Source organism: Bacillus rossius, chromosome 1, assembly GCF_032445375.1.
Source record: "Bacillus rossius redtenbacheri isolate Brsri chromosome 1, Brsri_v3, whole genome shotgun sequence".
Taxonomy (NCBI): domain Eukaryota; kingdom Metazoa; phylum Arthropoda; class Insecta; order Phasmatodea; family Bacillidae; genus Bacillus; species Bacillus rossius.
The window spans coordinates 369,728,577-369,750,483 of NC_086330.1; the positions used below are offsets into that span (position 1 = coordinate 369,728,577).

Here is a 21,907-nt window from a genome sequence, read left to right on the forward strand (position 1 = left end):
ATCGTTATCGCCTGCCCAGGTGTGTGGCAGCACACCACGACGCTGTGGTGAATCCGGGAGAACCACTGAGTGTTAGTATTGGTGCACCTGACACTACCTAGCCGAGCACTACACTCAACTGTAAGTAAACCTACCAGTGCTATGTTCCTGCTTGATGTTCTTCACCATCCCAACACCCTATCAACAGCACGACTACGAGACGACGGAGTTCTCGCGCCATTTACGGAGCGCGAAGCAGCGAGGTGTCTACTGCGAGACGGCTGACACGAGACTGAACAGTCACGCCACGCCTCGGCCGCCGGTTGATCGCTGATTAGCGCGCCACCCAACCCCCACCTCCATGCCAATTCTCAACCGTCGCTTCGAGTAACGGTCGCACCTGCTGTGTGTGAGAGAGACAGATGGGTTAATAATAAACCGGCGATCTTATGCTTTGTGCTCGCTTCGTTTTATGATTATCCCATGGGACAGCATCTGTACTATTACATGGTGATAGCACAGACATCTTCGTGTTTATTAAGATATCTGCTATGAATGTTTAGTAAATATTTCGCCTTATTACAACCATAAACTTTTCATCTGTGGAACTTTAATAATATTAATATTTTTTTTTCTTTCATCTGCATTGTTGTAATTTTCGTTAATTTTTTTTTACCGTTTATTTTTTTATTCTGACCATCTGTTTAATTTGTAAATTCAATTAATTTTATTCTAGTTCCTTACCGTATTGTTGTAACCAAAGGCCATGAAAGGATGTTATGAACCATATATATTGGGTATACACGTATCTCAGCCACACAGGAACAGGAAGTAACTTAAAAAAGTGTGATTTTTGGCGTTACTACGTGTAGGCTAAGGCCTGACGCCTGAACAATTAAAATTATTAAAAATATGAGTTTAGGGTATCGTCGGTTGTGTACATTAATGAAATTGTTACAACTAAATATCTTAACGAACTGTAAGTAATATTTACTTGGATTTAAAGCAGTTATGTCAATTATAAGCCAATTTAAGAATTGCTTAGCTAGGGACGCCATAATTAAGCAGTGTCGCCATTGTTCAAGGCTTAAGCGGCCAGTATAAATTTGCTTACATGCTTATAAATACGTGAGATTTCTAGCCAAACAAACTATATTGTTGCAAAAGTTGATAAAACTGAACTTCAATTAGATTGTGTATATAACATAATATAAAGAGAAGTAATTCTACTTAGACACCCAGAAGTCCTACTTTTAAGATAATCGTACTCCCGCTGAACTAAAGCCGTGTAATTCTATTTAAAATAGAATTTAATTTGATATTAAACTCTCTAATTTTTAACTCACTTTGAAATCATTTGATTTATGAACGATATAAATTTTGAAACAACTACTGGACTTAATTAAATCACTTTTGAACTTTTGGGTGTGATCTGTGCCAACATACATCCTAAGACATTTGAACTGCAAATAATCTCCAGGAAAGATTTGTCACAATATAAATTAAGAATTTTTAAGTAAATTCATATTTTATTGTTGAGTATTAAAATTGTTATAACTCCACCAACCTTAAATTCTTATACACACTTGGAAAGGATGAATATATACATTTCTTATAATATTTTCAAACTTACAAAAGATTCCTAATTATATCGTTGAATAATATTGTTAATTTTCATATGTATCAAGAGTCAGGTTCAGGTTATGTATGTCAGTGTATGTTTATTATTGAAAGTGTTGCTGTGTTATGTTTACTATCTATGGTTCAAACTATTAAACTTCAGATTTTTCACCACTCTTTAAATAATCAATTTCCTATCCACATAATATACAAATTTCTTACTCCATAATTAAAATACTATATATTTCCATAGTAAACTACAGATTGGATTCGTCAGTTGTTACCGTCTACTATTGTTTATTTGTTAGAGCATTGTTTCTAAGGTTTTTATGCAATGTTATATTATTAAGTTTACGAAGGTATCAACAACACAGTACCTACACTTTTTTCCTCCACCCTGTACTGCCTTCTCTCCCTACTTCAACAATAAATTAAAGAAAGAGAGAGATAGAATTATTAGTGTAACAAAGGGAGGTGCAGAACACAATTATTAACATAACATTGCTGAACATCTATTATACTTTGCAGCAGTGGTGTCGTAGACCCAAATACGATTAACAAATATATTCTTATGATCATTTTCCCAGAGTGTGCATTTAATCCCCAGCCTTGATGAGTCCTCACTACACCACCGAAACATTGTTTCCTTTTGAAATTATTGCCAGTGCCAAAAAAGAAGCATGGTTTTTTTATTTTTAGTTTGATAATATCCGTGCCTTTTTTTCAATAATTCTAAACAATCATATAGATAAAACACATACATTTTCTTAGTATCTAAAACATAAATCATGTCAAGCTTGATAATATCAAACATGTCGCTGACGGAACTTAAGTACTATTAGTAAATATTTTGGAGCTCAAGATAATTTTTATTTGAAATTAAAACACTTATCATCTTCATGTACTCACTGGTGTTTGGCGTAAAGGAGGCCTGTGTTCTATTGGCGCTAATTAAATGGTCTCTGTTTATCTCACCCTGTTTATCATTCCTGAATTTTAAGAATTGTATTTATGTATTGTATTGTTAAATTAAATTTAAAATACTGATACTGGCAGATGCTACTTTGGATTGACTTGGGGAGATCAGAAAAAGTAACCAATAAAAATTTTTGTTTTGTGCTGTATATTGTGAACTAAGCTGGTACGATGCGTGTCGTCCAGCAGAGCTGTGATAACTGCACCGACACGGCACCGGTTGACTCCAGGTGTCGATCTCGGGGCTGGAGCGCTGCCTCCACCAGTACTCGCTCGGCTCGCCGGAGACTCCGTTCGACATGAAGGCCGTGCCGCTGGCGGCCGTGCCGTCCCTCGCCGAGGAGTCCGCGGCCCTGAAGCCAGGCACGGGCGTCGAGGGCATGCTCATCTCCACGGCCGCTCCGGGTGAGTGGCCTGTCGTCTTGTCGTCTTGTCGTCTCTCCGGGACCGACGCTCCACCTTCGCAGCGAGGAACCGTCCCGGCTTTCACCTGAAGTGACTTCAGGAGTCAGTAGTAAAGTGGGATTCAAACCTGGTACTTCTTGAAGGGGCGACGGAATTGTTGCCCATTGGAAGGGCAGTCCTTCAGGATTTTTCTGACAGTGGTTAGTTTTTAAAGTGACCTAACCTTACCTAATCTAACCTAAACTAACCTAACCTAACCTAACCTAACCACTGTCAGAAAAATCCTGAAAGGCTGCCCATCCAAGGGGCAACAATTCAGACAACCTTTCAAAAACACTACTGTAAGAAAAATCCTGATGGGCTGCTCATCCAAGGGGCAACAATCCAGCTCCCCCTTCTTGAATATGTGAGCTCGAGACTTGTAAACACATCACGTTGAAATAGATACCAATTCATTAAGGCACCTGCCTAGTCAGGGGTGTATCTGTGATGTTAACCTAAGTGCGACGCTTTCTGGTGCTTCTAGTGCTGTGACTCTTCTAAGTACAAGGCTGTGGGCTGGTGCGTAGTCTTCACGTCGTGCTTGGAGCAACCATGAGATTTTAGTGAACCTTAAAATAATTTTCTCAGAATACTGGAGTAATGTAGAGAATATAAAACATTCAGTTACTTTTTTAACTAAAGCCTTAATGTGATTGAAGAGAGCTTCAGTAACAAAGATTGTTGTCTTCTTTGTTGCCTGATTTGGTTTGAGGTTGACGTAACCTATATCAATGCTGTTCCTGTAGCCATAGGCAACAGTTACTGCATTGTAAGCTGGAACATCAGTAGGTAGTTTGCACGGCATGTACGTGGTGTGCACTAATTGCAGTACAGTGGAATTTTTAGTTTCAAGAAATTATATTTACCAGTGAAATTACTGTAGAGACTACACTGACACTGTATTGGATTAAAAAAATTATTTTCATTGGTGAAATTTTAAGGGTCCCACCTACTTGGGCACACATACGAGTGCAGAGCTTTAGAAGAAACCACGTTATTTAAAAATTGCTCAATATTTCCGAGTGGAATCTGCGCACAGAAAGGATTTAAAAATATGCTAAAAGGCGTATGAGTAGGTCGGTTTTTGGACTTCGTTCTTCAACTGTATTTTAGAAGAGTGAAAATGTTTCAAACCTGAGTTTTCAGAATAATTTTTTTAAATATTAATCACTCGGTACAGATTCTTGAAAGCATTCAAGGGACTTGCATTATACCTGTATCTTTATTTCTCCGCCATTTAATGTTATGTTTTCAACTCAAATCTCATAGCTGCCCCATGTACGAGGAGAATACTACATGCCAGTTCAAAGCTTTGTGCTTAGAGGCGATACCACGCTAGTTACACCAGTGAGCGCCGCACTTATTATCCCGCCTCACGGACACACACACACCCTTGACTAGGCAATCTCCTCAACGTATCGGATAGTAACACAGTGAAGTATCGGATAGAAGCTTGTTGGAAACTGAAACTAATCATGGAAGCCACTCTGTGTTGGTGTTGGCAGGAAGCAAGGTAGTGACATCAGCGAGTCGGGAGGAGTCGTACGTGGAGAAACTGAAGGCGGTGCCCGAGCTGGCAAGCCTGGGTGGCGCACCATTCCGCAGCTCCGACCCGGTTGAGCTGACTGAGTCGGAGACGGAGTACGTGGTGCGCTGCGTGAAACATGTCTACGCGGAGCATCTTGTGCTGCAGGTAACAGATAACACGCAGACGAGGCAACTGAGATTTCAGTCAGGAGATGAGTTCTTCAGTGTTTGTGGAGAGATTTTTCTAATATTTATTTCCTGCTACATGTAAAGGTTTGTTAACAGTCCCTACATAGTTTCAGTGGCACACGCAAGGAAACGATGGGTTTTCATTCCAGATGTCGTAAATGTACTTTTGATGCCATGATTGCCAATGTGTCGTTAAACTTTTTTTTTTCTAGTTTCGAGTTATAGTGCTTAACACTTATTATGGCTTGAATAAATATTTCTGATGATCAAAAAAATTTTTGCAGCACCTGGGACTTGGAGGTAAAATCAGACGTAATTTGGGTGATGTTAGCAAGGCGATGGGTGCTTGTTTGCAGTTTGACTGCCTGAACACCCTCAACGACCAGCTGCTGGAGAACGTGCGTGTGGTGGTGGAGCCGGCCGAGGGCTACCAGGTGTCCCAGGAGCTGCCCTGCTCGCGACTGCCCTACGGCGAGACCGGCTCTGCCTTCGTGGTGCTCAGGTTCCCGGAGGAGCTGGCTGCCACCGTGGGTGAGCGCACGCCGCACCGCGGAGTCCATCGCTCTGCCAGGCCGCACAGTCGTTGGCTATTGTTCCGTGACAACGGGAACGAAAACTTCCAACAAAATTAATCGATATAAATGAAGCAGCGCCTAGCACCGACTTGTGCTTAGGCGACCATCTTGAGTAGACTGTCTTTTGTTTTCTTCGGTGTCTGGAGCACAGCAATGAGAAATTCTTCCGCAACGCAGCACACACAGCAAGAAAAATAGCCCAAATATACTTAGATATGTCCAAGCTCAATCAACAAAAAATGTCATGATATACACAATATAAAGTTACCGAACAGCTACAATTGAAGTTCCCTTGACACATCTGTATTTAAGTTCTTCATTTGTTTCCGAAACTGAATTAGGTTATTTACCTTATATGTATGTTTGTGTAAATATTCTAATTTTTGAATACAAATGCAATATTAATTGTATTTGATTCAACTTGCACACTCTTAACAATACTCACACTTAAAGATGACACATTTTCAATTGATAACAAATATAAGACTTGGTGTATCTCGTGAGTTTTTCGCCTACCAACGTTCTCTGTTGAGGAAATATCGTTTTTGTAATACGTATTAATATCCAGTTGAGACGTTTTGACTGGACCCTATAGTCAAAAACATGAAAAGTACTCTGCTTTTTAACAGGCAAATAGTAGTCAGAGTTATTTTAGTTCTGTCTTATCTAATAGTAGTGAAATAAATCTTGTCATGATTTAAATCACAGACATTTCAAATTTGAAAAAAAAAAAACTTATTTATATTTGTTTCATCACACATATTGATAGTTGGGAAAAAATAAATAAACTTCAACAACTATGGATTTCAACACCAAAAAATAACAAACACTATTGTTTGTCGCGTGTTGGCTCTTCTCTGGCTCCTCCAGAATGGCCTTAAGCGCCAATCTTTAGTTTGCTGCCTGGGTGAGAAGGGATCGGCCTGACTGGCGCGAGTAACTTCTGGCTGGAGGTTCCTAAGAGGGTTAGGTAGGATTCTCCCCCACCTTGGGATGCCCTGAAAGTGGCTCCCAGTGTCCCTCGTCGAATGCCTACTTACGGGCTGCGGCTGGTTTGGCTCTGCGGTCTCCCAGTAGTAGGGCTGACCTGCTTGCTGGCTGGCTGGCAGGCGGGCGGTTGGCTGGCAGACTGGCTGGCTGGCTGACTGGCTGGCTGGCGGCGGGATAGGTCCCCGTGGCGCTCCCTCACCCCGAAAGGACACTCTCAGATATGCGGTACGAGATTTATTACGAGTACTCGCGGTTGGTACCGACAGCCTCCCGATACACACTAATTCGCGGACTCGGTTGTCGGTCTTCTGCTCTTGGCTGGCAGGCTCGGCTGCCAGCAAAGGCGCGGTGAGCGGTTGAAGGCGCGGTGAGCGAGGCTCGGCTGCCAGTGGTGCCTCGAGGGCACCGACTGAATTCCTGATTTTTTTTTTTTTTTTTTTCCTAACCTAAATTAAAACTAAGTGTGTTTGGGAGGGGTCTGGATTAGGGACAGACTCTAAGTGCGTCTCAGGCCGAAGCCTATACGCTCTAATCATGCAGGGGTTAGCCATGCGGGAGAGGGTGCATGCATCGTGTGCTAGGAGGGGGATTGGCCAGCCATGGCAGCGATTGGCGCCATGACTAACTCCCCTCACTGACTATTCTAGACTAAAACTAGATAAGTTGGGCCCAGGTAAAACCCTGGGCACTTACATGCGGGATGCAAAATTTCATGCATTAATTACATGCGGGTTGGCTACGGGAATAGAAGGATGGCTCAGGAAGAAGAGTTGGAAGAGTAGAAAATATCTACTAAGCAAGGGCGGGCACTTGGACATTTTTGTCCGCATTAGGGGGTTTGGGCATGACTGGTTTTTAGGGGGCGACTTTCGTCGTTTCCCGCCAGGCTGCCAGCCAGCCAGGTGAGCTGAAAGAAAAGAAAAAGTACATCTTACAACTATAAGTTATATGGCCGCAGCACCCAGGTTGCCCCAGTTACCACAGCCATGTATGCCCGACACATTGTACTGCCAGCCTGGGCATGTCAATCATTGGCTAGTCCAATGTTGATTATTTGCACCGCAGGACGTGGTCAGGCACATGGTCGGACACCTATTCATCGATAGTGAGTCTGCTCACTTAATAATTGAGAAATAAACATTCCTATAATAATGGGGAATTTGCGTGTTGGTGTATTTATTAGAGCCCCGCTGGGCCAAAAATTAATTAGAGCCCCGCTGGGCCAAAAATTCATTAGAGCCCCGCTGGGCCAAATCGCTGGTGTGTCTGGGTGGTGCGGGAGGATTTAATTCTGTCACAATGTGCTGCCAGCCTGAGCATGTCAATCATTGGCTAGTCCAATGTTGCGTATTTGCACTGCAGGACGTGGTCAGGCACATGTTCAGAATTCTATTACTTAATGCTACTATTAGGACTAAAGTTATGTCTTAAAAATTAAAATACTTAATACTAAGTCTGGAGCTGCCAGAAATACGAGTGTAAAAACTGCGCGATTCTTAAGCAGAATTTTCTCGCCAGTCCGCAACCGCCCTGCCGGGGTCGGGCCTCGGCCGAGCGCAGGTGCGCTGTGATTGGCCGGAGCTTCCAGCCAATCACGGGCCACTACGGTGGTCGGTGCGCCAGGATGGATTTCGGGCGTTTGTATTTTTGTGTTTCGTCGGGATCATAATTTCCGAGTGAGGAAATATGCGGATTTAAACTATTTACGCATTTATCGTAAAAAGTTTGTGTTGTACGAGTGTAAAAGTCTTGCAAAGTCTCCGACTCGGTTTCACGATGCAATGCTTCTACAGGGCAGTATCGTGGGGCGTCTGTGGCGATTCGAATGCACCTATTCTGAATCCGCTGCAGTTTTATTAGGTGTGTGGGGGCAGCTGTTGCCCAGACTGGGGCTGCATACGTAATTATTGGGCGTATTAGAGCATTGTACAGCAGTAGGCCGGTTTTAACCTTGCTGCCGCATCGTCTACTCATTACTGGGTAGAGTGCACTGATCCTAGCCTGCGCTTGCGCTCGCCTAGTGTCAATGTGATTGCGCCAGAGTAGTTTCCTATCCATGTGAACATCTAGATATTTCACTACATCCTTATGCGGTATTTGTTCATCAAACAAACGTATTTGCGGCCTGTGTTCTACAGGCGGGAGATTTTTACGAGTAAATACAATAATCTCTGATTTCGTTGTATTTACTTTTATACGCCAAGTCGTGCACCATTGTTCGAACTCAGTGAGCGCGACTTGCAGTCTGTTGGTAGCTAGCTGGAGGTTGTGGGACCTGCTATACAGCACTGTGTCATCTGCATAACAGCCCAGCTTTACTAGTCGGTGTGCGGGGCGTGGCATGTCACTGACATATATATTAAAGAGTACAGGGCCTAAGATGCTTCCCTGCGGTACACCTGCTCTTATTTGTTTTATGTCTGATAGAGCTCCTTCAGTAGATACTCTAAAGGTTCTGTCTGCTAAATAGGACGCGACTAGTTTAATATAACAGTCTGGAAATCCTGTTTGGTAGAGTTTGTAGATTAGCCCCGCATGGAATACTCTGTCGAAGGCTTTCTCTACATCTATAAACGTAGCAACTACGTAATCCTGTACGTTAAATGCGCTTGTGATTTCTTCAGTCAGGCGCACTAGCTGATGTACTGTCGAGTGTGTACTGCGAAAGCCGAACTGTTCATTCGGCAGTATGTTATTCTCGTGAATGTGGACATTAAGTCTGTGTAGTATAATACTCTCCACGACTTTAGACACAGTACTTAGCAGACTGATAGGTCTGTAATTCTGTGGCAGTGTTTTATTTTTACCTGGCTTGTGGAAGACTATAACTCTAGCTTCTTTCCACTGTGAGGGAAAAATATTTAACCGGAACATTGCATTTATGCACTCGGCTAGATATTTGAGTGTTTCGTTCGGGAGTTGTTTGAGAACAACAGCCTGTATGCCGTCATTCCCGGGAGCTTTTCGCGGCTTCATTTTTTTGATCGCGCACTTTATTTCTTGCGCCTGTGTAAGTAATGGCTCAGAGGTTGTGGGCAGTCGCAATTTAACACGGAGTTCACGGTAAATTTGCTCCGTGAATATCCTATCGCAGGGCTGCATGTTGGGCTGGAATGCTGCTTCCAGTGTGTCGGCGAAAGCTTGTGCCTTATCACGGGGCTGAAAAACTACGCCATTGTTTGTTTCAAGGGGCGGGATTTTGTCCGATTTATTTAAAATCCGCTTCGTCATTGTCCAGGCACTTCCGTCCTGGGTGTCGAGTCGCGCAATTTTAGTTTCCCACTGGCTGCCTCGCCAGAGTGAGATTTCGTCTGAAATGATTGTTTGTAGTTCGTTTATTCGGCGTTTCGTCTCTTGAGTACGACGCCGTGTGTATTCACGCCGCAGTCGATTTTTTTGTGAAATCAAGCTGCGGATGTATTCTGGCAGCTCGTCGTGTGCTAACCTAACCTCCTTTTCTGGGATGCACTTGCTAATACCATCCTGGATTTTTCCTGTTAGTTCTAATATCGCGGAATTTAAATTATCGCTGTTTTCAATGGTTATTTCGGCCGCGTCTGGGAGATTTATCGTTAAGTAGTTTTTAAATTGTTGCCAGTCCGCGTTTTTATAGTCCCTGATTTTTCGTGGCTGGTTGGAGTCTATATTTGCGTCATCGAATATTAAATGAACAGGGAAATGATCCGATGACATGTCGTGTACAACCTCGAGTTCGAATCCCGTGTTGACACGTTTGTTCAGGGCGATATCTAAAATATCAGGCATGTCGTTCAGTCGACCAGAGTCATGTGTGGGCTCTGAGGGAGCATGTACAGTGTAGTTTTTGTTGAGTTGGTGAGTGTAGAGTAGTCTGCCGTTCGCTGTAGCGCGCCTGCAGTTCCACTCTATGTGTTTGGCATTTATATCGCCTACAGCAAGGAAGCTCGGGGCCGCTCCATATAAAGTATCCAGATCTGCCTCGCTGAGGGACCTGCCTGGTGGGGCGTACATTGCAATTAATTTAATTTGTTGCCGATTTATGTTTAAATTAATTCCTATAGCCTCCAGTTGTTGGAAATCAGGGAGCTGGCAGGCAGTGTGTTGTACACTAGTGTGTACAGCAAGGGCTACTCCGCCGCCTCGTGCGTCTCGGTCGCGCCTATGTATGACATAATTTAATATTGTCAGCCTGTCTGTCGGTTTTAAATGAGTTTCATTGATCGCAGCTATTTTTATTTTATGTTTATCCAGGTGGTTAATAAGTTCCGGTAATTTATTTTTAAGGCCGTGTGCATTCCAGAATAGGAGGGAATGTAACTTATGTCTAGTGGCCGGGGTTGTGTTGCAACTCGGGGCCGAGTTAAGGCTGGTCATTTATGACGACAGCAAGCGCACATACGCAATCCGTGGTGGCTCGTATTTTGTCGGCCATGGATTTGGATGTGTCCAGCCAGATGACCAGAAGCTGGCACAGAGGGCCGATGGCGCTCTGCAGTCGGACGTCTCCACGAACGGCTTCATGGGAGTAGATGACCGCCTGGATGTCCGCGAGCTGCGGCGCCAGTGTGCTGGTGGGGGGTGTCGGCTGGGCAGTTGGCAGCTCTGGTGCTGCGTCAACAGCCATGGCAGCCTCAGGTGCGGCCTGCGGCTGTGCGGGAGCTGGCGTCCTCTTCGCCGGTGTTGGAGCTGGCTTGGTGGCTGCCAGCTTGTCCTGGGCAGGCTGTCGGGGCCTGTCCTGGGCGGGGCGCGGGGGCTTTCCTTGGCCATTTTTGTGGCCCGTGGGGTTCTTCTTGAACCCCTTCTTCCTCTGCCACGGGTTGTTGGCAAGCACTGGGTAGTCCAGCTCATTGTGGCTGGGCTCCCAGTGCTGCTGCAGGGGCGCAAACCGGCTCCCACTGGCCTGCGCCAGATAGTCGCCGAAGCACGGCGGCGGTGGGCCCCAGGGGTTGTGTCGTGGGGGGGCGTGGTGCCCCTGTGGTGCCCGCTGTTGAGGTGGCTGGGGCTGGTCCGTGGCGCGCATGTTGTCACGCATGTCGCGGCGGGACTGCTGCTCCCGCTTCTTACGCTCTTGGGGGGGAAGGTGCCGCCGCGTCTCCTTCTTGTAGGCACTGCACCCTTTGAAGTTGGCGCAGTGCTGCTCGGTACAGTGGGCACACTTCTTGTGCTCTTGTTTACCCCCGTTCGGGCAGTCAGTGGCGCTGTGCTGGCCGCTGCACCATCGACAGACTGGTGCCGCACTGCAGCCCTTGCCAACGTGATTAAAACGCTGGCAGTTGCTGCACTGCGCCGGGCCCTTCGGACGTCGATAGTCGTCTACGCGAATCCGCATTCCTGCGAACTCGCGCAGAGCCTGTATGCGAGCCGTGTCGCACGATTGCGGGACCTCGATGACGAGGGCGTCGCACTTTTCCCGCCGCTGCCTGTTTTCCAGGAACCAGTGGTTCTGGACAGGCAGGTTTAGGGCGGCGAACTCCTCCTGCAGGAAGTCCGTCGGCGTGTGTCGGTGGACGCCGCGCAGCACGAATTTCTTCGGCACTTCGTGCTGTTGCAAGAGCACCGAATGCTGTGCCCCAATGGCCTGAAGGGCCTTAATCGCGCGTGCGTAGTCCGCGATGGAGGCGGTGTGCACCATGAGTTCGTCTTTGCCGCGGTTGGTACATGTAAAACGCTCGGTGAGAGCGTTTTTCAGCGCATGGTACACACGCGGGTATTGGTGCCCCTGGTCAAGAAACACGAAGAGTGGCTTGACGCGAGGAGCCTTGGTCGCTGCCGCAGGCGGCTGTTGAGTGGGGGTGGCGGGGCCCGCCTGCTGGTCGGAGGTAGAGGCCGCCATCTCATGGTGCGACCTCTTTGCCTTCTTAGTGGCGACTGTCTGCCAGTCACCGTCATTCATTCCCTCCTGAGGGGAGGACGTCATTTCGTCTATTTCCGTCGTCATTATGAAGTCCGTGCCTCACACCCTAGCGCACCCACTGACCGTCCCCCGGGGCTAAGTTAGCCGGGTTCAGGCTAGGCTGTAGGGGATCTAACTCCCCGGGTGTCACAGGGCTCGTTGGTCGTCAGTAATAAAATACTTTTACCTGCTTACCGTAGCTCAGATTACCTGCCTGCGCACACTGAGTGCACAGGCTACCTTTCAAGAATCCCTGTCTTCCTGGCCCAAAGGCCGGCCTTATATACCCCTCCTGAGGGCCAGGGCGTGACGTAGGAAGGGCCGAGGGTTCCAAGAATCACGGGCGCTTCCAGGAATTCCAGCCGGCCTACGTGACTTGGACGGACCTCGGCTTGGTCGTTGAGGGGAAGGCGGGTGGAGGCGGCTGGGCAGACGGAGGTGGGTGAGGAGGGGGAGGCTGCGCGCGCACCCGCTCGGCCTGGCTAGAGAGGGGTAGGCGAGGGGTGGCGGCCAGTAGGTGGTGCTGGGTGAGGAGGGGGAAGCTGCGCGCGCACTCGGCTGGCCTGGCGAGAGAGGGGTAGGCGAGGGGTGGCGGCCGGTAGGAGTGTGCGCGCGCACCCAGCTGGTTGGCATGGCAACCAAGGACGCAGCGTGGTTGCCCTGGCAACGGCGACGCGGTGGTGGCCGGACGGTGACTGCTGTCGCGGCCGTCAGTGGCGGCGGCGCGCACACGTGTTTAGGAAGGAAGGGGCTGACGGCTTCGTGATTATAGACGTGCGCGGCACGTCGCACGTCATGTTATGTATTACATAATGGAAATAGTGGCTTGAAATTTAAATTTAAATTTGCAGAAATTGTGTTTATAATATTGCTGTACTAAAATATAATTTAGTATCTGACTGCTGTTAACAATGAAAAGTGTGAATAACTTGTGTTTAAATATGTAAATATGAACTTATTTAAACACTATTCTGCAAATGCATAATTTAAAAAAAGTTATTTTCTTTTCAAAAATTTTCTGAATCAATATTTTTTTAGCGGGTTGTAGGAAATAAGGCAAATAGAAACTGAAGTAGAAATTTGGTTAGGTTACGTTAGCTGCATAAAAACATTTTTATTTTTCCCTAAAAAGTAGGAATGTGCGAATATAAGTTTATTAGTTTGAATATGAATATGAATATCAAATGATTCATTACTATGAATATTGAATTTGAATTTTAAAAATAAGGATTAGAATCCGAATAAAAAAAAAATTTCACATTGTGTTGCAACTTCTGTTAAATTAGTCAAATAATACTGAAGTGAATGGTTAATTCAGCTACAATAATTATATTGAAAACGTTTGTTAAATTATTTAAATTATGGGTTCATCTGATTGACATCAACTAATTTTTGTTTGTTCTTTGTGGATTTAGGTTTTAATTTTTAATTATTTATTTGCACTCTTGAATTTCTTCCATGAGAAACAGTGTAAAACCCTAATGGTAATGATGTATGTCCAAGAAATTGTGTTATATAAAATTCTCCATTGCATTATTCATTTAAAGAATATAGTAACAGAAAAGTCACGTGAGCGATTAAAAACATTGCATATTTGCCATTTAAAACTTTAATACAGAATATTATTTGTATTAATTTTGTCTCAGGAACCAGAAGTGGGAAGAAAAAATAAATAAAAGTAAACAATTATCGATTACGACACCACAAAACATGGACATTCCATTGCGATAACCATTGAAATAAGCGAACTTTATATGTAGTTTAAACAGCGTATAAATTTATAGTCACAATTGATTTAACATCATGTGAGACAGTAGCAGCTTACTGCCTTTATGTATCTGTGAAGAAACAGACGTTGCGACTCAAAAATCTGTATTATGCATTTTTTTTTCTCTACGATGCGCCGTTTTCGAAATACTTTGGACAACAGTAATGAAGTAAAGAATGCAATGATTAACTGAGAGGTGCAGAGGGTTGTGGAGGCATGGCTTGCTAGAAGCCATGGGGAAGAGTGACTCCGTAGCTGACACTTGCTCTGCCCCTCTTCTCGCATCATGTTTTCTGGTGTAATCCTCTCTCTCGTCTGTCGAGGTTCAGGAGCGAGTCAGAGTCGTGCAAGTGATACAGTTCAGATGCACAGCACGTAGTTCAACTCAGCAGTGCCCTCTGTGACCTGAACGTCAGGGAGTCTGAGCCGAGAAGCACCACACAGCAGCATGGCAGGTCGTGTGATAAAATTAGAATGGTTAGCGATATCGATATGAAATAAATGTTTAGTGCAGATTTATTTTTTTCGTAAATAAATTTGCAACAGATTACATGCTACGCATTTTGTCTGTGCGATGCACCATTTTCGCGGTACGGCATGAAACTTCAGGCATCTTTGGAAGGTGTGGGAGTCTAACTTTGTTCTTAGTATTTCGCCATTATTCGGCTGTTGTGACTATGAATACGTACTCTTAGTTATGAAAATACCTTCTGCCATTGTCAATTCTTATAGTTGCAAGATTCCACTGAATTCACATTATTTTTAAATTCAAATTATGTTTGTTATTAAACAGTACACTGGGCAAGTGATTGCAATAATTAAAAATGTATATTATAGATTTACATAATAATAAATTAGTACAGTGTCCAAAATATCATTGTCAGTCCATGGAAAAATAATTTTTGGTGTGTGAAGAAAATATGTTTCCATTGCTAAGAGAGCATGAGTTTATAGTTAAAGAAATTAACTGTAATTTAAATTAACTATATTTGTTGGAGTCAAAGTATGTATGATTTTTTTTATTCCAGCTTCTTTCAGTGCTGTGATGAAATTCTTGGTTAAGGATTGTGATCCAACGACAGGGTTGCCCGACTCTGAAGATGGTTACGATGATGAATACATCGTAAGTCATTGCTGATAAATTCATTTAAACTTAATTTTATTTATCTTGTATGGAATGAATATTACAATTATTGAAGGAAAGAGAAGTATTATTTTAACAAAAAATACCATATGTTCTACAAATAGCATTAAGGCAGCAGCTCTAGCTATTTATTTAATTATTTAGGATAAGGTACAGTACAGCACCATATGTAATTACTGAAGATATGCATCTGTTCTTTTTATTTTGGCACAAAGTGGTGTTATTTTCTCCAATTATTTTTCACTTTCACGCCAATTTATTTACCAAAATATTTAATTCTTTATTTTTAAAATATGAATATAAATATGTAGTTTATACAGCACTACTTCTTATTGCTAATAGCATCAGTACAAAATAATGAACACACAGCCAGATGATGTCTACATGTATGATATGATACAATAATAGGGTTGTGCGAATGTTCGGTATACCGATACCGAAATCGAAATTTTGCTACTTTCATTTTCGATTTCGGTAAGAATTTCATCTGTCGAAGTTCGTTTTTAGCGAAATATTTCGAGCCAAACGAAAGTTCAATAGCTTACCGAAGTTCGTTTGTTCTAGTTGAAAAAGAAATCGTAATTTAATAAAAATGTACAGTATAATACCGGTACAATAACGTTCCTTATTATAAAGTATATTTCACTTAACGAATTTTTTTTAAGTCCCCGCCAAAAATCGTATCTTCGCCATGCAAAACGGTTTCAGTTTAAAGAATCATTTTCACTATAACGTATAAATTCTACTAGTAGCGTGGCATTACTACACCAAAATTTACTTAAACTGGTAAATACATTTCCAGCTAAATGATTAATGTAGTAGAACAAAGATACACAAATACCACCGCAACGTATTTTCTAACCTCTAAATTCTCAAAACAAAGTTAACAAACAGTTGAGCGCACAACCATAGATTATACCGTACGTAGTATGCGACGTGAGCAACACAACATCATTCGATACATCGAAAGACGGAGGTTTGAGAGAAGTATTAATTATTTAGACAAAAGTGTTATGCTACGCTAAAAATACTGTTTGATGTCTGTGCCGGGATTGTTTATTGTTATTGTTGAGTTTATTTTCAGGTTACGTTATTTAGACACCGCATTGTATTTGTGCTACAATATAAATGATCCTGGAGATAAAAAGAAACGAAAGCAATTCACGCTTAAGGAAAAAGTGGATATACTCAGAGAACTAGACACGGGGAAAAAAGCAAGTCGCAGTTGCTAATACATATGGCATTGCGGCTCTCCTGTAGCTATTTTTTTATATATTTTTTTTCTCTTTGTAAAGATATGTATGCATGTTTCAGTGCTAAGTACAAAAACTTTAGGTACCTGTAAGTACTTAGCACTGAGATTCTACTGTAATGTCTTCATATGATTTGCTTGTTATTACTAATAATGTAATAACATATGCAAATCATATGAAGACATTAATTAGAAAAAAGATTTCCATTAAGATTAATTTACGTGGTGATGAAAAAAACTTACGTTAATGAAAATACGGTAAAATCATAATTTGAACAAACATGGCAGATAAAGTAAACAAAATTCAACCGTGATTACAGTAGGCCTAGGTATCAAAACAAAACCATGCAATATTTGAAAAATTACCTGATTCATTTGCTTTCAAACAGTAGTGTAGGTACTATATTCGTAAAACATACATTCCAGAACTGTTAGTACACTATTTAGTATTTACCGTATACATATAAACAAAGAACGTACCTACTTTTATTCGCGCACAGCCAAACAAAAACATTGTCGTCTGCTTTATTTAAATTTTACAAACTCTGACTGGCATATAAAATCCTCATAATATACAGCCAATTAGACAAAAAGGTCAACAAGTCACTGCATGTAATGACCACTTGGCAGCAACCATTTGTTATGTTTTGTTTTGACCATGTCCCTTGCCTGGTTTACAGCTTCCTGAGCTAGCCATGTGTGACAGTGGTGCAAGATGGCGGCCGTTCCGCAGTATTCACGTATTTTTTCATCAGTACCATGCACGTGATAAATATATTATCATAGACTGCGACATTACGACTGTAAAGGAAATAGTCTGTGCGCTGAAAGATCTGGATTGATTCTTGAAATTTACGAGTGACATGGGGCTGTGTTGTGTGGTCTAGGGCGGATGTTGATTTTTTAAATAGAAATATTTATATATACATCAAAAGGTACCAAAATGATTTATGTAATAGAATTTATTACTGAAGAGCAAATTTTGGGCACTTTTTTTCTTTGTTAATTAAAAAATTTCGCTTAACTTTCGTTAAGAATATATTTATCTCATAGAAAAATTCATTTTCGTTTCACTTTCGCGAAACTTGATAAATTTTCTTTCACTTTCATTTCGTGTGGATAAAGTCACTTTCGCACATCCCTATACAATAATAATAGCTACATTTTGCTAGTAAGAATCCGAAGTTTTGAGGTAACTATTGATTGAATTTTTGAATATCTGGCTGCTTGCATTCACATAGTTAAGTATTGAATCATAATATCTTTAGTGACGTTGCCATGTTTTTAAACAGAAAATGTTACAGGTGGATAAAATGATAAAATCCAAGCAATAATTAGAAAAATAATGTATGCCAACATTATTCATCGTACTTTTGCAATTTTTCGGACAGAAATTATAATTTAAATCTATGTAAGATTGTTTTTAAATGCCAATTTTGCAGTGCACTGAGTGTTAGGAGGAGAACTCTAAGTATTTCATAAAAAGTGAAAAATTCAAGATTTAAAAAAAAACTTAAAATTTGCAGTCACATATGCTACTAAACTAGGAGTCATTTTAAAGTACTACATGGTTTGTACACCAATATTCCCTTCATTTCTGGATTGTCTGTGCAGATTTCTGCTGGATGTCAGATGCGAGTATGTTTATCATCCTTGACACATTTGATTTACAAAATACTTTTTATATATTTTGTGAATTTATACAAGAAATTTACCATGACAAGGCTGTAAATATCTCAATATTTAGGCTAAAATGCATAATTTATGTTTTCATTGCTGCAATTGATAACAACTGGTTTGGTGTAAAGAAATTAATAAAAAACTATTTTCATGCACAGTGTTACTACATGTGAAAATACAGGTGGTAATATGAGTTTTTTCTTTGGTCGTGACAAAATTATTCATTGCAGACTTCATGGCAAAATTAAAACTTTCAGCCGTCTTTGTGCCAGACGGGAACGTTTGAAAGCACCGGGAAGCAGTGTCCGCGAGTGCAGGGCCGGGCGTGTTGCAGCTGGAGGACGTGGATGTGACCCTGGGCGACCAGATACAGAAAGTGGCGAAGGCCAACTTCGGGGTGGCGTGGGAGGAGGCGGCTGGCTCCCACCACGAGCTGGAGGACACCTACGCCCTGTCCAACATGGGGTCCCTGGAGGAGGCGGTCCGCAACATCACCTCCTTCCTGGGCATGCAGCCCGCCGAGCGCAGCGACAAGGTGCCCGAGGGCCGGTCCTCGCACACCCTGTACCTCGCAGGTGGGTCCTCCGACCACTTGTTGCTACAGTTGAAACATGTTTGACCTTCCTTCTGTGGCTACGAATAAAATCCACACAAAGTTAAGAATGTTAGAATTACCAGAAAAAACTACGCTGTTATTTGTTTAATGTTAGCACCTGTGTAAGTCCTGTTTTCTCATTTTACAAGTAAATTTAATTGTATTCAGTAAACAAATGGTTATATATTATTAACAGAATGTGTACGTAAAAATGCAGATTAGCACTAAAATGAGCAAAAAGAACTTACCAGAACACAGCAGTAGCTAATAGTTGTGGTTCCATTACTGTTTACCTAGTCGATAATTAAGTTGTTAAAAAATAAACTGTATTATTTTAATGCCTAATGGTCCTCTGATTTAACATCACCTTAAAAATGCAGGCTAGGGGCAGTAAATTTTTAAAATTACGAAAACTGTCAAAGCTTAAAAAATAATTAAGTTTTTATTAATAGTCTTATTCACAAAATATTTACTCAACACGTTTTTATTGTTCACTGCAAGAATATTCAGTTATATTAAAAAGCACCTAATTAATTAATGTTATTGAAAGATTAAAGCAAATACTTTTTTTATTTGTATGAGGTATTGAGGGTTTGTTTACATTTCATGATAGTGTAGCTAGCGTGCTGTGTTAATGTCTCCGACACGGTTTATTGCTCATGACTGCAGTTTTAGATGATTGTATTGCCAGGTCATTTATTTCATAAATATAGTTTAAAAAACTAAAGAAACATGCTTTTAAAGATTATCAAACTAAAAAGTAAAAAATAATTTTAAAATTTAATTTATGACAATAGTATATAAGCAATACTAGTATAAATGAGAAAAAAGCTTGAGGCGCTTTGTGCCATATTTTTTGAATATTAAGCGCCCCATGCTTTTTTCTCATTTATACTAGTATTGCTTATATACTATTGTCATAAATTAAATTTTAAAATTATTTTTTACTTTTTAGTTTGATAATCTTTAAAAGCATGTTTCTTTAGTTTTTTAAACTATATTTATTTTTAACTTTTTAGTTTGATATTCTTTAAAAGCATGGTTTTTTTAGTTTTTTAAACTATATTTATTTTTAACTTTTTAGTTTGATATTCTTTAAAAGCATGTTTTTTTTTTTTAGTTTTTTAAACTATATTTATGTATAATTATCATAGGGAAATGAGTTACCGACACTACCTATTACCATCTGAGATAACTATTTGGAGTTGCAACGTCACAAAGAAATGGTAACGTCTCTACGAATCATTTGCAGTTAGATGTATGGATATAATATTAGAATTTACCGGGGAAAAAAAAACATTTTTTTTTTCGGCGTGGCCGGGAGTAGAACCCATGATCGCTGAATCCGAAAGCTGACGTCACAGGAGTCGCGCGGCTAACGAACGTAATGAAATGGGTGGGACATTTTACAGTGATGAGTCACTCACTCTTAGTCGAAAGAGTTACAGACGGACAGACAGAGTTACAGGCGGACAGACAAACATACAGGTGAAGCTAATATAAAGCATGTAATAAAATGAAAGTATCTGAACAAAACAAATGCCGTGATTCACGCTGAGCTTGGTGTTAATGATAACATATGTGGACTGTATCGAGATGGTTTTAACCGACGATGCAACATAAATTACACTATAGCGTCAGCCCGCACCATTGCGACCTACCGCCATCATGCCGATGAAAACGAAGACTGGTTTTTTTGTTTCTCACTGCAGGGATGCCACTCTCACGGTTTATGGAAGCCAACCCTTGCAGTGTCCCGACATGGTGCCGACTGTAAAAAAGCTGGGTGCGCGGGTGATTTAGAAACTGTGTCGTATCACTCGGCCCGGAACGTGCCACAAAGTCAACTCGCAACACAGTTCTGTGTACAAGAGTTCACGCTGAGTACCAAACACTCGGTGGTGCAGTGTTGTGGTTGTGGTTGCAGGTGTGTTCCGTGGCGGCCACGACGTGCTGGTGCGTGCCAAGCTGGCGCTGGCCGAGGGCGTGACCATGCAGCTCACCGTCAGGGCCACCGACCCCGACATCGCTGAGCTCGTCACGTCCGCCATCGGCTGAGCTGCGCGTTCCTCCCTCCGTTCCACAACACCACCGTTGTTTATTTAAACATACATACAGCAGACATTTCTATAACATCATATACTTGTTGAATTGTTCCAATTGTCTCATTAAACAATTTTAAGTCAATTTATAATATTTTTTTTTGAAGTAACTATTACATGTATGGATACAAATTTTGTTTAAGGTAAGTAAATAGCCATCTCCAGGTTATGGACCAAATATATTAATTTAGGCTAGCTAGGGAGGGGTAGCAGCAACAACAGATGGAGTTAACCTGTTCGAAACAAATTACGGATGGAAAATTTTCTAATTTAAAATTTGTGGACAGATTAAATTGTAAAAATTAGTTGTGCTCGTGCTGACGAGGGTGTACTTCCTTTGCAGGCAGAAGGTATACCGTACTCCCCTCTGCTAGCTCATCATGGCACCTTGCCCTTTCCCAGGCTTATCAACCAGCTCTTTGAATGCGGTTACATGTGCTTAAATAGACCCTCTAGTTGCGAAGACAAAACCTATAAAGTCAGACCATCTCAGTGTTTGGGTGACAAATTATAAAATAAATTGAGCGTTATGAGCGTGTATTTATTTCAATGGCTCCATGTCCAGATACTTGAAGAAAGATTTTGACTGAATATAATTTAGAGGGAGCTAGGTTAACTTCCTACACCAAAAATAAAACCAACTACAATTCTGTGAACCAGTTTGAATAATAGTTAACACTAAGTTTTGAATTCACTTAAAGGAAAATATCTTTATGCAAATTATTTTTAAATAGAACAAAGAACTAACTATTTTGAACACACTAATACATTATTATCGTAAGGGATTGAAACCTTCACCTGAGATCAGTTGACATTCTCCAATTCTTCGTCCATCTTGCTGAATCTTTTTTAAAATGCAAAATGTCTTCAGTTTCAAACTGTGCACCTGAGGAAAACTTCCAAAGGACAGTATGACTGTTTGCTATTGGGCCAATTACATCATGATAAAGGCCAAGCAGCCATGGAATTTCCATTCCCAATTTGGATATCAAAAGAAATCTTAATGACAGCAGAATGAGGAGACAAAGTCATTTTTATTTATCGCCATAGTGATTTCTCGCCCAGATGTCAACATCTTTCCCCTGGTTCTTTGAACTTTCAAGCTACTTTTTATACACATATGTACTTCACTAGTACCCCAATTTTACATTTGCTCGCGGTTCCACAGATTGCATTCATAAAATCGAGTGGC

At 41.7% G+C, this 21,907-nt stretch overlaps 1 protein-coding gene across 1 annotated transcript in view; it reads left to right on the forward strand.

The window, feature by feature from the left end:
* LOC134528441 (coatomer subunit gamma-2) overlaps positions 1-20,800 on the forward strand; it is a 43,831-nt gene extending 23,031 nt beyond the window's left edge. The window contains exons 11-16 of the mRNA XM_063362053.1: positions 2,805-2,979; positions 4,527-4,714; positions 5,094-5,268; positions 14,971-15,065; positions 18,353-18,593; positions 20,541-20,800. Of these exons, the coding sequence (XP_063218123.1) occupies positions 2,805-2,979; positions 4,527-4,714; positions 5,094-5,268; positions 14,971-15,065; positions 18,353-18,593; positions 20,541-20,671 (1,005 nt within the window). The 3' untranslated portion in view covers positions 20,672-20,800. The remainder of the gene's footprint in view (positions 1-2,804; positions 2,980-4,526; positions 4,715-5,093; positions 5,269-14,970; positions 15,066-18,352; positions 18,594-20,540) is intronic.
* Positions 20,801-21,907: the final 1,107 nt, after the last annotated feature.